General features: G+C 42.2%; 1 protein-coding gene across 2 annotated transcripts in view; it reads right to left on the bottom strand.

Annotated features, from left to right (window-relative positions):
• Window positions 1–15,321, bottom strand: part of Lrmda (leucine rich melanocyte differentiation associated) — a 1,022,231-nt gene that overhangs the window by 328,882 nt on the left and 678,028 nt on the right. The window contains exon 6 of one of the 2 annotated variants that reach the window (XM_021203464.2): window positions 5,473–5,484. The exons of the other annotated variant lie outside the window; for it this stretch is intronic. Within the exon in view, the coding sequence (XP_021059123.1) occupies window positions 5,473–5,484 (12 nt within the window). The remainder of the gene's footprint in view (window positions 1–5,472; window positions 5,485–15,321) is intronic. 2 annotated transcript variants of the gene reach the window in all.

Genomic DNA, 15,321 nt, shown 5'->3' with positions numbered 1-15,321 from the left:
TTGTCCACAAATGATGTTTCTAAAGTGTTCTTCCCCACCTGCAGGAAAGAGCACCGAGAGCTGGGATAATGATTTCCCCAACAAGTGTCACTGGGCATTTCTCAAAGGGGAGACAAGGAACATGCTCCCCCTTGAATAAGATGCTTTTCTGGGTAGAATTGTGCTTGGAGCTCCAAGGCCAAGTTGCCACACAAGAAGAGATTGCTTTTCTATTCAAGTAGACCTGACCCTTTGAAGGGCACATGCTGAGCCCATGATATTTACTAAAATAGAGTTGGTCTTGAGCAGAGATGCCAAAGGAGGGACATTTCTCAACTATGCCTAACTCTACAGCACACAGGAGTGTGCAGAACTTCTTTTCCCTAAACTATCAGGCACTTTCTAGAATGGTCCTTGGTTTCCTGATAGCTCTATTTCTTCTCACTGTGGTATCTGTCTTCTTTAAGATTGGTTTAGTCCCAAAATACTGTTACACTCTAAGGACTTATTCCTTGTCCAAGTGCCACTGAGTAAAAAATGTCCCAGAGATCATTTACCCTATTAGAGTCAATTATTGTACTTTCACAGACACAATAAAAATCTTGATAGGAACTGGGAAGGCCCACATCAACCAATGAAAGCAGCATGCTGTACCTTGAAGGCTTTGTGATTTCTTTCACAGCCCAGTCCACTCAAGCTGCTGCTCAGGTAGTACTCATCACCGTCTCTCCAGCCCACCATAAAGTTGTCTCTAAGATGCACAGATTGCCCAGACCCTCTGAGTGCTCTTTAGTGAACATCTGCTTCAAGTTCTAACATGATCCATGAAAGCTTTGGAGAGGTAGGTGTGTGTGTAAGACTCACTCACTTTGTGATCACATTTCTCTGGGATTAAATAGTATTCCCTCCGCTTTCCATGACTACTACTCTTGCTAGAAGGAGACATATTCAAAAGACCTGTCTCTGGATATAGACAGGAAGGTTACTGTCAGACTGGCACAAATAAGTGGTAGTGTGGGAGAGCAAAGAGAACAGACTACAGCTTTGGGACAAGATAAATGAGGGGTTCAACAGTAGCTCCACCCCTTCAGACAAACTTCAATCACTTGACTTCACCATAGTTATCACTTCTGGAAAAGGGTTATATCAACAATGTGACCCGTGAGGATGAGACCATGAAAGATAGCAGATAGTCAACAAATGGTGGTTCCCTTTCCCCATCTGCTCATTGTCTACAATGTAAAATTGAAGAAGCTATCAATTTCCATCATGCTAGCAAAAGCACAGATGAATTACCACGTTAGTTAATTTCTGTTTAGATCATTTCTTCTATGAAGATGGGTATTTTGCCTGTGTGTATGTATGTTCACCACGTGCATGCCTGGTACCTTCAGAAATCAGAGGAGAACACTGGATTCCCCTGGATCCATGGAGAACCACCATGTTGATATTGGGACTTGAACCTGGGCTCTTTTCAAGAGTAGTAAGTACTCTTACTTCATACAGGCGTAACTGCTGAGTCACCTCTCTAGTTCCTTACCCCCATATTGGTTAATTTAAGTTGCCTACTTGAGATTGGATTGACAAAGACCTAGGAGGTGTGCAAAGCTGTACCTGAGACGTTTCGAGAGAAGTCAAGATCAAAAAGGCTCTGGCCTAAAGAATGGATCAACCCTTAATGAATCCATGACATGATGAGACTACAGGGTGCTGAAAGGCCAGAGGTGGGGCCAGTTGGAGTAAGTACATCATTGGGGTGCACCTGAGGGGCTGTATCTTGCCCTGGTTTCTTCTTGTATTCCACTCAGTTTCCTGGCAATCATGATTTGAAATGTATTCTCTGCCATAACTTCCCTACTGCAAAAGATTGATAACTCTGAAACCTTGAACCAGAACACTGAAATATTTCTTCCTCTAAGTGGCTTGCTTCACGTGTTTGATCCGAGTAACACAAAAACCAACTGAGTAACAAATCTACTCAGCTTTGAGGCTGAAAAACTAGGAAGGTTTTCAAACCAGCTTAGAAGCTTAAAATGGTTATTAGCCATTTCCAAATAACCATAGCACTACTTATGATACTTGATAAACTATACTTAATTGCCCATTAAATCAAGAACTCGGGAATTCATTTGGCAAAATTCGGCTTCCTTTGGATTACCATAATTAAATATTACTGAAAAAGTACAAATATTCAGATTTAGTTTCCAGCAATCTATAATTAAGACCTCTTTCTTCTGGTTTTGTTTTTGTTTTTGACAAATTCAAATAGATTTGCCTGAAATCAATTGAAAATTGCTGCCTTTTCCATGGATATTTCAAAGCAAGGGGTTGGAAAAAAATTCTCAAATTCCTGCTTAGCTGACCTAAACAAAGTTATTTTCTGGGACTGGAAATGTTAGTGTGTGATGTATACGGTCAAGACAACAGCAGTTGCTATCAAATGTAGTTAGCAGGGAGAGAAATCTTTTTCTAAAGAGAAAGGGTGCCATGAAGATGGGCATTAGGCAGGCAAGCATAGGGCATAGTTCATCAACCTAGGACTCCATTTGGTTTGAGCCATTTACACTCTTTTAATAATTCACATGGAAGCCAGAGATACTTGCCTGGACACAAGATGTCAGTGCACGCGCGCGCGCGCACACACACACACACACACACACACAGGCACATACACACAGGCACACACACATACACAAACACACATATCACTTCCCTCTCTTAGTAACTCACCAAGACATTTATATTACTGTGAAGGTTTGTATGACAAGTAGCTTCATTCATAAATCTGAACAAGCTGTGATTTTTTCCTTAACTTCAAACATCTCCTAAAGGAAAACAAAGAGGAAAAGAGAAAAGATAAGAATGAAAGAAGAAAGAAAGAGAGGTGGGGGAGAGAGGGAGGGAGGGAGGAAAGGAAGGAAGGAAGGAAGGAAGGAAGGAAGGAAGGAAGGAAGGAAGGAAGGAAGNAGGAAGGAAGGAAGGAAGGAAGGAAGGAAGGAAGGAAGGAAGGAAGGAAGATCTTGGGTTGGCCAAGCCTTCTGTTGAAGATGTTCCAAACAGTCTCACCGTCCTGACGATGGTGCATGAGAAGGGAGGCATTAACACCATTTAGCTCTCTATACCTGTGTGCTACTTAAAACCCTCTTGGGCTAGAGAGAGTTCCAGCAACTGATAATTTTATGAGGGTCATGCCTATGACAGCTGCAGACATCCCTTCTCTGAGTAGATGGTGTGCCTGGGAGTCTGCCTCCAAGGAGCATGGGGCACCACACAGTCCCCCACAACTCGTAGAGTTTAAGCCACCCTTCCAGCACAATCACTTTTCATTACCACCCTTTGATCTCCTCCCTTCTTCGTACACAACACTTCATCACCTTTATTTTCTGCCATAATTGCATGTGAAAGATTTCCCTTTTGATAGACGCTGGATGCCAAGCTGGGACAGAGAGAGTGTTGAAAAGTGTCATGTGACCTGTCTGCTTCAGAAGGAGGCCTGTACACCTGGGCAAGACAAACAATTTTTTCAGAGATCTGACATATCTCTCATCTGTCCACAGGATATGAGCTCTTCGGTCTGTTTAATAGCAAGAGGCGAAATAGGCTGTGCTGAAAGAAATCAGTAGCACACAATCCACTGTCTGGCAGGCCTCCCCGGGGCCCATCTCAGGCCAGGCTAGGTAGGAATCTGCACGCCACCCATCTCTGTGGTTCTGTTTCTGTTCCTTGTCACAGTGCCATTCAGAGGCCATCACCTGCTGACAGGGCCACACGGTTCTCAATTATTGGCCAAGTCTCTATTCACACCTCACCACATTACCATCCAGGAAGACCGTACATCAGACGTGTCTCTACATAATAGTCCTGTCTATGACAGAGACTATTGTCAGGGCCTGACTGTTCCTGTCTCACTTACCCCCAAGGCTTTACCACCCCCACCTCCACCCCCACCCCCACCCCCACCCCCACCCCCACCCCCACCCCCAGGTGTGGCTGGTCCACAGTTCTTTCCTCAGTTAGAATCTGTCAGGTCTCTGTTCAAAGACTCCAAACAAAATCTGGAGGCTGGATAAATTTATGTGCTCAGTGACTGTGTTAGTCAGTGTCCTCCCTGGGTTGGTGACTCTTTCTTGCTAGGATAACAGAGCCTTTAGCCAGCCTGTCAACAACTAGGGCAACACTAGTGGCAGAGGCAACAGTGATAACTTTAATCGGAGCAGTAAATGAATGTGGAGCTCTCGGCAATGCGCCAAGCACTTGCTTCAAACGCAATGCAAGTTTAACTCAAAGAGACCCTGTGTGAACTCTATGGGGAAAGGTAGTATGGGTAATCTTATTTCACTGACCAGAAAAATAGTAGACAAGGTGTCACAAGTCAAAATGGGATGGAGCTGGTAGTGAGGGCTACGATCCCTTCCCCCTGTTTGTGTGTGTGTATGTGTGTGTGTGTGTGTGTGTGTGTGTGTGTGCCCAAAAAGACAAAATAGGTGATATTGTATGTCTTCAATTGCTCTTTATTATTTTTTGAGACATGGTCTTTCATTGAACCTGGAGCTTGCTGACTTGGGTCAGTGGCCTGCCCAGTGAGCCCCAAGGATTCTCAGTTCTCTATCTTCCTGCACCTGACTTTTTATGTGGGTGCTGGGACTATGAACCATGACTGTACAGCAAACATTTTTTTCTGACTGAGCCACATCCCAAGCCAAGGAGCTACCACTCCCACCCACCATGATTACCATGATTTAAAGTCACAAGGAAAATGACAACCCATCTTCAACACACCGTGTGCTGGCTACCTGCCTCTTGCTTTCTTATTTTACTCTTAAGGCTCAGAAGGATCTGCACACCAGCACACCTTTAAGACCTAGAGGCACCACATAATTTGCCTACTGAATAATGAAACCTGGATTTGAACCAAAGTCTCTGCGGCTCCAAAACCCAGGCTTTCCCCATTTGTCCCAAGACTGCTTGTGACGAGTATGAGACCAGAAGAACAGGTGGCTCCTTTTAGATTATTTGCAGGTTCCCCAGGACCTGAGCCCTTTCTTACCTATCAGAAGTCAGGCTAGAGTTCTACAAGAATTGGCATAAGCTGGAGAAAAATGGCCTCCTTTTTCTGAAGACTCCCTGACCACTCTTCAAATAACTTTGCATCCCTAGAGACACTCCATTTGGTCATGGTACTTTTTCAGCACGACAATGTTTTTGGATTTGGTTAACAGCAAAACTTCTTTTAAGAACTGTGGCATCTTTGTCCTCCAGAGTCACTGGCTCACAATGCAGTTACCATGGCTTGACTAGGAGAGAGTGTTCATTCCAGTTTTGTAGAAAAGTTTATAAGGCAATGGAGTCAGCTCTTGATTTGCTTCTATTAGGCCTTTAGGGTTGCTTTCTTCTCTTTCTCTTTCAGTGGCATCTGCTTGTAGGTTTGTGATTTTCCATAACTTCAGAACTCTGACGTCAAACACATAGTATCTTTGCTCCCTAAGAGTTCACTGGCAAAGTCATCTTAGATCTGGATTTGTCTTCGTGAAAAGACTCTAAACTCTAAATTCCATTTGGAGAAATATCATATGGCTACTGAGTTTGCCTGGTTCCTTTTCACGGGACAGTTTATGTCTTTGAAGGTGCATCCATTTCATCCAAGTTATCTGGCTCCTTGGCATCAGTCGTTTGACACATTCTTCATCATGCTTTCACCACCAGGGACAAGTCTGCCTTTCTTCCCAATACCAGCAATCTGTGCCTCTGTGCCTCCTTTCTTACTTCCTTCATTAGTCTGAGAGGAGCCTATTGATTCTTTTCATCTTTTCAGAGAACAAGTTTCTGCTTCCATTGATGTGTCTTGCTTGCCTCTCTGCATTCCCACCCATTCATGATAGTACGCTTATATTTGCCCCCTCCTAGAGCTCCGGCTGCAAGCATATCCATTTACTTGAAGTGTCACATTGCTAAGAGTCTCTGTTCAGTCTCTACAACATTTTTCCCTTCATCTGATTCATTTCTGGAACCCATTCCTTTGGATAGTTGGGTCCGCCAGTCATTTCTGGCTTCCCCAATCTTCCCTTCTGCTGGTGTTTACTCCAAAAACTCCAGCCAGCGTAGTTTTTCATCTAGATGCTACAGTTTTTGTCTCTAGAATCGGCCTTTGGTCTGACTCCACACATCCTCCCTATACTGTCTCAACCTCTCCTTGGTTTATCTAGACTTTCTAGTAAACACTTGTACACAATACTCTTAACATTCTCAATTGTTCTTTCTCAACTGTGACTGTTTATACTGATCAGTTTTTTTTATCACCACAATGGATTATAGTTCTTATACTCTCTGGACAAGGAATATTATAAATTTGATGCTGCAAGATGATTTTTTTTTAAATTTTCACTTCAATATTTTTCAAGTTTTTCTTTTTCCTGATAATAGAGAAACTTAGAGAAAGTGTGATCCTCTGAAAGTTTGTCTTCAAGTTTTATTAGACAGGAAGAGAGAGGTCTCGACTTTGCCCTTCTGAGGCAATCCTCCTCTGAATACTCCCTAACATATCCCATGTATATCTCCACTCTAGCTGCTGAGAATAGCAGAGCTCTCAGGCTTGCTCCATCCTCATCTTTTGCGTGTTCCTCAGCTCTCAGCAGCTTCTTGCTGCATGCTCTGTTATTAAATTCCCTGCTGAGGACCCTTTATGATGGTCTCAGACATCTACACTGATGCAACTGCCCCATGCCATTAAACCTTCCTTCATTCCAAGAATCCTAACTACTTTGGCCTCCCTTAGTTTATAACTTTGACTTTTCAACTCAGCCAACTGCCCACTCTGTCTGGTTATGTCCTCCCACACTTAGGCCTGGACAGACTTTCTAGACAGTAGTCTTGGCAGCTATGGGACTTACTCTGCCTGTTCTTCTCTCTGGGACCTGTCTTGCCTCTTGTCACATATTTGACAACGTGTTTCATACTGTTTCTAAACTGTGTAAGGCATGAGTATTCATTGAGTCCATGCTAATATGTCATGACTTGGAACAGAATTGTGTCCCCACCTCAGGACTGTCTTCTTGGAGAGAGTCTGTTCCATGCCCTGTGGATCAGAGAAGACTTCTAGAAAGATCATCACCTGGTTTCCAAACAATTAGAATTCTTCTTGTTCTGTCTTCTTCCTATCTGACAAGTATGGGAACAATGGAAACAGGGACAATGGGTGGTGGAGCATTCAGCCTGGAGCATTCAGGAAACAGGAGAATGGAGGCCCTTTCTCCCCCAAAAGACCCAAAGATCGCATCACCTGAAGACGAATCAAGGCAGGAGAGCCAGGTTCCTTCTTCCACTCAAGAGTAGATCCTTGGCAAAGGTGTCTTTGACTGTGTAGAAAGTTAGGTAAATTAGCTGCTGGTTTGTTTGTTTTTGTTTGCTTTGGTTTGTTTTCCCGACTCTGAGCCTTAGACACGTTGATTAGGCTAGCCCACACTTTCCTGGACCCTTTGGTAAGAAGAGTGTTTTTGTATAAGTAGCCCCAATATCTGCTGATCTCTAGACAGTAATTTACAATAATCTGTAATTTACGTAGGATCTAAGAGTCTTTCAAATGAATGGTCCGGTTTACAAAACCACCATGACGTTTTCATTTTCAGACTTCTTGCCTTTAGGTATCCTCAGGGACAGGTCGCAGAAGTGTCACTACCAAACGGCTCACAGCCAAAGCATAGACAATGCGGGGGCTTTCAAGGAGAACTGTTATTTTTTGTCTTGGGTTTTTCTGGAAGCAAGAGAATGGAGGTTCTTTTCCCTAAAGTTTCACTACAAAGTAACTGGAAATCTGAGATCACTCTGCTATGTCTGTCCAGGGACTGTGGAGTACTCCTTATAATTAGTGGATAGGAAAGCAAAACCTCTTAGAATACATAGGTTGGCTTCCTATCGGGAGACCAAACCTACCCCCAAATGGCAACGCGGAATCCTCCTCCTATCACACACTATTTGATAGAGCCCACCAGTTCTACTCAGCCCATCAGTTCTACTAGGATGCAACTGGTAAGCACTTAGAACCTTGAACTCAACTGAACCAGGAACTCAATTTCTTTGGACAACTATGACTCAAGAGAAGCGTCTGGCTGTGGGTAGCACTCCATCAAGATCCTGCCACAGAGATTAACCACGTCTTTCTTCTGTTTTGTTTTTCCCCAGAGATCCCTAAGGTACACCCTTAAGGAAACAGCCCGTGCCCTTGTTCCTCAAGAAGACTGGCATCCACTTCTGTCTGCTTTAACAGGAGGGTTGCTCCAAGCAGTGGATGGAGATAAGAAGGCACAGAAGGATGCATAGCTATCAACTTCACCTCGGGATGCTTTGAGCTCCACAGCTGAAAGAGTTCTTTGTGTAGTTGCTCTTAGAGAATAGCAATCAGAATGGATCTAGGCAGATATACCATTTTTCAAATGATTGATTATTTTAGGAACTGAACACAGTGTGGAACGTCTAATTGTAACAAGATTTTGGTGTGATCAGATTAGTGCAGCTGATCTGATGTACCCAATGATGGTAGAGCGACTCCAGGCAGCCGGAGGGAGCAACCCCAAAGAAAAGAGACTGCTTTGCAATAGCTCCTATCTCCCTGTAATAACGTTCCCATGAATCGGGTTCTGCTCCCTGACCCCCGGCTACTCCCCTCATGTCCACTGGATTTCTTTCTTTGCCCCTTTCCTTGTTATCCACAACTAATAAAATAATCTGGATGCCTTTTCGACTAAAGTTTGCTTCTCTTCTGTGTTGAGTCTAAGTCACAAGTTTCCTTGCATATTTCAGAATGCCAAAATCAATGATAAAGTTAGACTTAAGTTTCAAAATGTGAAGCAAAAGTGTGAAAGAGGAAAAGCAGACTGGATCATTTCACGCTGTAAGATATGATTCAATAAGATATACAGAAGTTCCTAAATCCCCATTCCCTAACAATTATTTGTTACAGTTTCTTAAGAAAACTTCTGTTGTATTTGAATTTTCCATCCAATTAAAGGTGATGAAATTTTCTTAGTAAAAATACACCAGTGTTCTCACTGAGAAATGTGGGTAGAGACAAGATCGTCTGTCAATCTATGATCTTCCTCTTCCCTTGGCATCTTTATCCTCAAACTGCCTAATACTTACACTCAGTACCAAATTCTGACTGCCAAAGACCACATCTAAGTGCCAGAAGCTCCAGAATCACGATAGCATCTGAGAAAAGTTGTTCCAAACAGTAGCAGCGAAGAAATTAAGTACTGCCACTCAACTCTGAGTGCTGACGCCATGGGGGTGGCAGTACTTGTCCATCCACAAGGTGCATTCTCTGTGTCACCACTGCGCATGGCTTCTTGAAATAACACGGGAACCTAGACTAGCTCAGTAATGTACTGCACCGTCTCCCTAGCCAGCATTTTCTGGAGCTCAAGGGGGATTTTGAGATGGCTATGGAAAAAGATGTAGTTTTGGCGACAAATTATGTAGTTAAACATGCTGTGGCTAAGAAGTCAGCAAATGTTCTGTCAGCTCAGAGTGCTCTGTATAATTCAAAAGCAAGCGGGTCCCTCCTGCAAACAAAACTGTCCCCAAAGTTATGCATACATAGGTGCCTTTTCAAAATGACTTCCCTATGTTTTTCTTCCTATAAACTATGATGCTCATTCCAACAACTTAATACAAGGAACTAGGGGAGGAGGCGATGGCTTACTGGGAATCCATTTTTAATTCCCAGAATCCACCTGGTGACTCATAACCATCTGAAACTCCAACATCACTTGTACACAAGCTGCATACACATACATTCAGGCAAAACACCCATATGCATAAAATATTTTTAAAACATGAAACAAAAAGGTACTATGTGATCTACATAGGACGTCAAAGATTGTATTTATCTGAATGTTGCAGAACATAGATTGTGTGTGTGTGTGTGTGTGTGTGTGTGTGTGTGTGTGTGTGTGTGTTGTAAAAGCATAAAAGCCATTTCTGGCTTAGGCATACAAAAACTGGGCACAAGTCACAGCTGACCCATTGGACAGGCTGCTATTTACCAAAATTTACTCCAAAAAAAAAAAAAAAAAAAAAAAAAAAGGAACACCTTTCTGGATTCAGCTCACTGACATCACACCCACATTTACTCTAGTCTCCCTGATGGAGCTATGTTTGGATGGGATTGAGAAAGACCCACTGACACAACCTTCAGAGTTCATTAATTTCGCTGGATATTTGTACATTTGGCAAAGTAAATATTTCTTAGTAAAACACATTATTTATGCTTCTCTTTTTAGCTTCCATGACCTACAGCTTGTTCTCCAATATTGAGCTCTCAACTGACATAACTGCTTACCAGAAGAATAAATTGGACATTTGCATTAAATGATTGCTTGAGAAGGTTTTTTGTTTTGTTTTGTTTTTACGAGACAGGGTTTCTCTGTGTATCCCTGGCTGTCCTGGAACTCACTCTGTAGACCAGGCTGGCCTCGAACTCAGAAATCCGCCTGCCTCTGCCTCCCGAGTGCTGGGATTAAAGGCATGTGCCGCCATGCCTGGCTGCTTGAGAAGATTTTAATTGAAGTTATTTAAGAGTCCATGAATGGGCCTAGGAAACTCCAGCTATGTGTTTAAGGACACATGCTCAGATATATTCACGTGCAATGGTAAAAAACGTGACAGAGGTCCTGGTTTCAATTCCTAGCAACAATATGGTGACTCACAACTATCTGTATCACAACAATGGAATCTGATGTCCTCTTCTGTCATGCAGGCATAGGTACAAATATATATATATATATATTTCAATATATATATATTTCAAAAATAAAAATAAATGGGGGCTGGAAAGATGGTTCAGCAGTTAAGAGCACTGACTGTTCTTCTAGAGGACTAGAGTTCAATTCCCAGCAACCACATGGCAGCTCACAAAAGTCATAACTCCAATACCAGAGGATCTGTCACCCTTGCACTGACATATGGGCAGAACACCAATGAACATAAAAATAAGTAACTCTTTTTAGAAAGAGAGCATTTGTCTAAGACAAATTTAAATTATGTACAGGGAGCTCATCTCCATTTTACTTGCCCAGAAATGCTTTGTAAGTACTAGCATAGTTTTCAAGTTTGTAGAAAAAATAATATTTACTTTCCACTCAGTAGAACATCATCAAGGGAGAATGCATATACTTTCATCAATTCACCAGAACTACAGTTATAATTGAACCCAACTGCTTGGGAAAGCAGGATTAATAAAGCATCTCCCATCCCACAGAGTCAGAAACACTTGGTCCGTTTGAGATTTCTCCACCACTCCAGCTCCCGCTTGATGAGTGAGCTTTCTAATGGCAGAAAGGAAACAGGCCATCTATCTGACAACACATTATTTACTGACGTTAAAAATGATAATATCCATCAACAATGAGTCCAGCCTTAAGAGGGTCACGCTGAGAACAAAGCTGTGGCTGTCTATCTTTGATGTAGGTACAAGAACATGCTTACTGAGTTGTCATTAGGTTCCAAGAACACCACAATTGTCACAAGGAATGCTCACTTTAATGACATGCAAGGAAATACTCGTTTGTTTCAAATGACCCATTTGTATTTTGGGTGTTTTGTTTTGTTTTTCTTTTATTCTTTTTCTTTTGTTCAGGACTCTTACAAGACTAGAAAGCAGATTATAGAAACAGAATCAGGAATATGTTTCACTCTTCTGGGGAAGATTGTCTGTCTATTATCTATCTGTCTCTCCTTCCCTCCCTCTTTTATCCTGCTTATTTTTAAAATTGAGTGTGATCATCCATAAATCTCACCATTAAAAAAGTCAGGCATTATTATCTCCAATTTCTATAGAAAAAGAAAATTAAACAAAACAACCCTGAAAGTCAAAGAAAAGTTATTTTTTTAAACCTTCCCAAGTTCACAGTACTCATAAATGGGATACTCCGGAATGGAAATAGAAGATTTTTGTTTTTCTATCGTGTTGTTTGTTTCTGATTCTCTATTGACCCTGCCTCTTCCTTCCCTCTCTCCTTGTCTCCATCTACAGCCTGCCTTCTACAAACATAAAACTCTAGACACCATTGTCTTACAGCAGCTACCTCTCATGACCGATTCTGTGCCCAGGCAAAAACCACAGCACACAGCAGTTTAGCAAATCCTGAAGATGTGGAAACTGGGTGTGGACCGTGGCTCATGTTGGGGATTTTTACCTTGACCACAAGGAAAGTTACCTGTGACTGGCAGAATGGCCTGCAGGCTGGAGTGCTAGTCAGGTCACAAGAGAAAGCAGGAGAGAACAAAGATGGGGACTGTGAGCTGCAGAATACTGGGCTGCTTGGGAGGAAGGTGCCTCTCTGAACCAGAAGCCAAAACTCAACCACTCTCAAAACCGAGCATGCACCGACCTGGTTTTCTACCTATTGTGCTGTTTCTTTTTCTTATCTATTTATTTATTTGCTTAATTTCCACTTCTGGTACTCTCTCTTCTCCCTTTATCTTCTTGTATCTTATTAAAGGACACGGTGGAAAGGCCAGATGTCCACTGACAGACCCTTAGTAGAACCAGTGAGCGCCTGTGTCCTTCCCCTTTCCACATGACAGTGTAGGACTGCTTTCTCAGCACCCAGCAGCCTGGTAGGAAAGGAAAACATACTCCACATGAGAAGTTATGTGTCAGGATGGCCTCAAACAATGGAGCTCACAAGTTTTGCTTGTTTCTGAGCTCTATCCAAAGCTACAGGAGAGCCTCCCCGATGTTGAGGATGAAATCTGGCGTCAGCACAGAACTGGCGGTCTCCTTTCTGACTAGCAAATGGCTCTTGGCTCCCCGGCCACACTCTGATCAGGGTGAATTACATGCATAATTCAAAATCCAGAAAACTGCTTCGGTACAACGAGCTAGCATCCTGCCAAAGCTGGAGATTATTAGGAAGTGTGATTTTGGCTGAGCCCTCAGCTTCGTTTTACACTCTCTTATTTCTGTGTTATTGCTCATTCACTTAAAGAGAAATACACGAGTCAAAGACAAGATCTCTTTCCCTTCTCATGTTTCTCCAATTTATCTTCCTTGGCATGATGCATTTCTCAAGCCTGAGAGTTGGAAGTGCTGTCTTGTCCTCCTCTGCTTTCCCCATTATCTCCCTGATCTCTCGTTTATTCTTTAGTGTTTTTCTCTTATCAGCACAGTTTCTGGGGACATCACAAAGTTGGAATGAGTTGCCTCTCACCTTCTAAGACTGTTTATTGGATGTTTGGGGCCTCACAATTTCACATGACCCTAGATTCCTGGCATGTGGGTGGAGAGAAGAAATCTTAGACACACCTCCACTGGGGCTCATGGTCCTACTGAGGACTACTTATTATACACAAAAAGGACTCCATGTGATACTTTCTCTAGAACCCAAGCTTACTCTGAAGAATGGAAGGAATATTGCTAATCACAGTCTCAGTGTGATACTTTATAAAGGGCTCTGGGCAAGGAACATTGATTCCACTGTTCTACTGTGTGTGTGTGTGTGTGTGTGTGTGTGTGTGTTTTGTACGTATTGGTTCATATGGTTGTATGTGGGCACATGAGCAAATAGATGTAGATGTATGTGAAAGCCTGATGTCAACAGCAGTTGTCTTCCTGTCACTTTTCTATTTCCTTTTTGAGAAAGGGATCTGCCCATCTCCTGCAAACCCAGTACTAATATGACAGAAGAGTGCTGCAGACTTTAGCTTCTCTGTGTACAACGGGAATTCAAACCTAGGTCTCTTCACTTGTTTAGCAGGTACTTTATCAAGTAAGCCATTGTCCCAGCCCCAATTTTCACTTTTTAAAAAAGGCTACTATTCAAAAAGTATTTGAATAGTATGGGGGAAGAACTCTCAAAAGAATTCATACTCCTAACTGCAGATTACAATGCAGAAGTTCTTTATGAATCAACACAGAACTCGTGTTTCTGCTCTATCCACACTAATCCACTTGGCTTTTCTCCCATGGAGAAATTTTTGTAGCCTGTCACAAACATCATACCGTTTCAGCCATGCATATACCAAGGTATTTCTAAGAGATAATAAATTCCGTACTTAAAATATAATAGCACTACCGTTGTCATGTCTTAGAAACATTTAAAATGCTCGTTATCAAATAATCACTGAGTGTTCAAATTTTCCTAATTATCTCACAATGCCTATTCAAAAACTTTGCTTCCAATTGCATCTTCAGTTATGAAACACCTAAAGTCCACAAAGTATTCAAAATTAAGCAGTATGAAGGTAACCACCACCTATTTATTTAATATTTGCTACACAGTATATTTTTTGGCACAATATATTTTTTCTTGAAAATAGTTTTAATCTCAAAGCAAAATCAAATAGAGCAGAGATTCCCTAAATAGGCCTGACTCTTACACATGCATAACCCTCCTTGTGATTTAACGCACCTAGCAGTTAATAGACCTCTCCTGATACATTACTGTCAACTGAGTTCTTTACTCTATATTAGGATGCACCTTTGACATGCAGTGGCTATGGACAGGTGTGCTGGGTATCAATCCTGAGAGACTTGCCCACAATATTCTCATCCTTTCTGTTGTGTCTATGTAGTATCTTCTCTGGACCCTTGACAGACACTGACTTTTCTTTTTAACTATATAGTCCTAACTGTTCTAGGGTGGCGTATATTTGAAACTGTATATGTCCTCTCTTCAGATTAGCTTCTGTTAATTACCAACATGCTTGTAACTCTGTCATGTCTGATCATGGTTTAACAGCTTCTTTCTTTATAGTGCCAAGTAATACTCTCAACAAATTTCCAGTCACCTACTGAAAGACACCATGTTATAGGCAGCTAAAATCAGAGTTGTTTTGGTCAATATGCAGAGAATGAGAGAAAGTCTTTGGACTCTTGTCTTAGCTAGGATTTCATTGCTGTGAGGAGACATCATGATCAAGGCAACAAATATAAAGGGCAATAGTTAATTGGAGATGGTTTACAGTTTCAGAGGTTCAGTCCATTATCATCATGGTGGGAAGCATGGCAGCCTGCAGTCGACATGATGCTGTGAGAAAGAGCTGAGAGTTCTACATCTTGACCCGAAGGCAGCCAGAAGGAGACTGCTATGTCTCATACTGGGCAGAGCATATATATTATCTTAAAGCCCTGCCTCCACAGTGATACGCTTATCCAACAAGGCCCCATCTACTCCAAAATAACCCACACCTCCTAATAGTGTTATTCACCGGGCCAAGCATATCTAAACTACAACTTTCTTTATAAGCCATATCTGTATCACAATCACCCCCCCCAAGACTCAGAAACCAGAAAAGAGGGGGGAACTGAGGGGGGAACTGAGGGGGGAACTGAGGGGGGAGCTGAGG

This window comes from Mus pahari, chromosome 8, assembly GCF_900095145.1.
Source record: "Mus pahari chromosome 8, PAHARI_EIJ_v1.1, whole genome shotgun sequence".
NCBI lineage: Eukaryota > Metazoa > Chordata > Mammalia > Rodentia > Muridae > Mus > Mus pahari.
The sequence above is the reverse complement of the archived record's forward strand: the minus strand, read 5'-3'. Positions and strand labels throughout refer to the sequence as shown.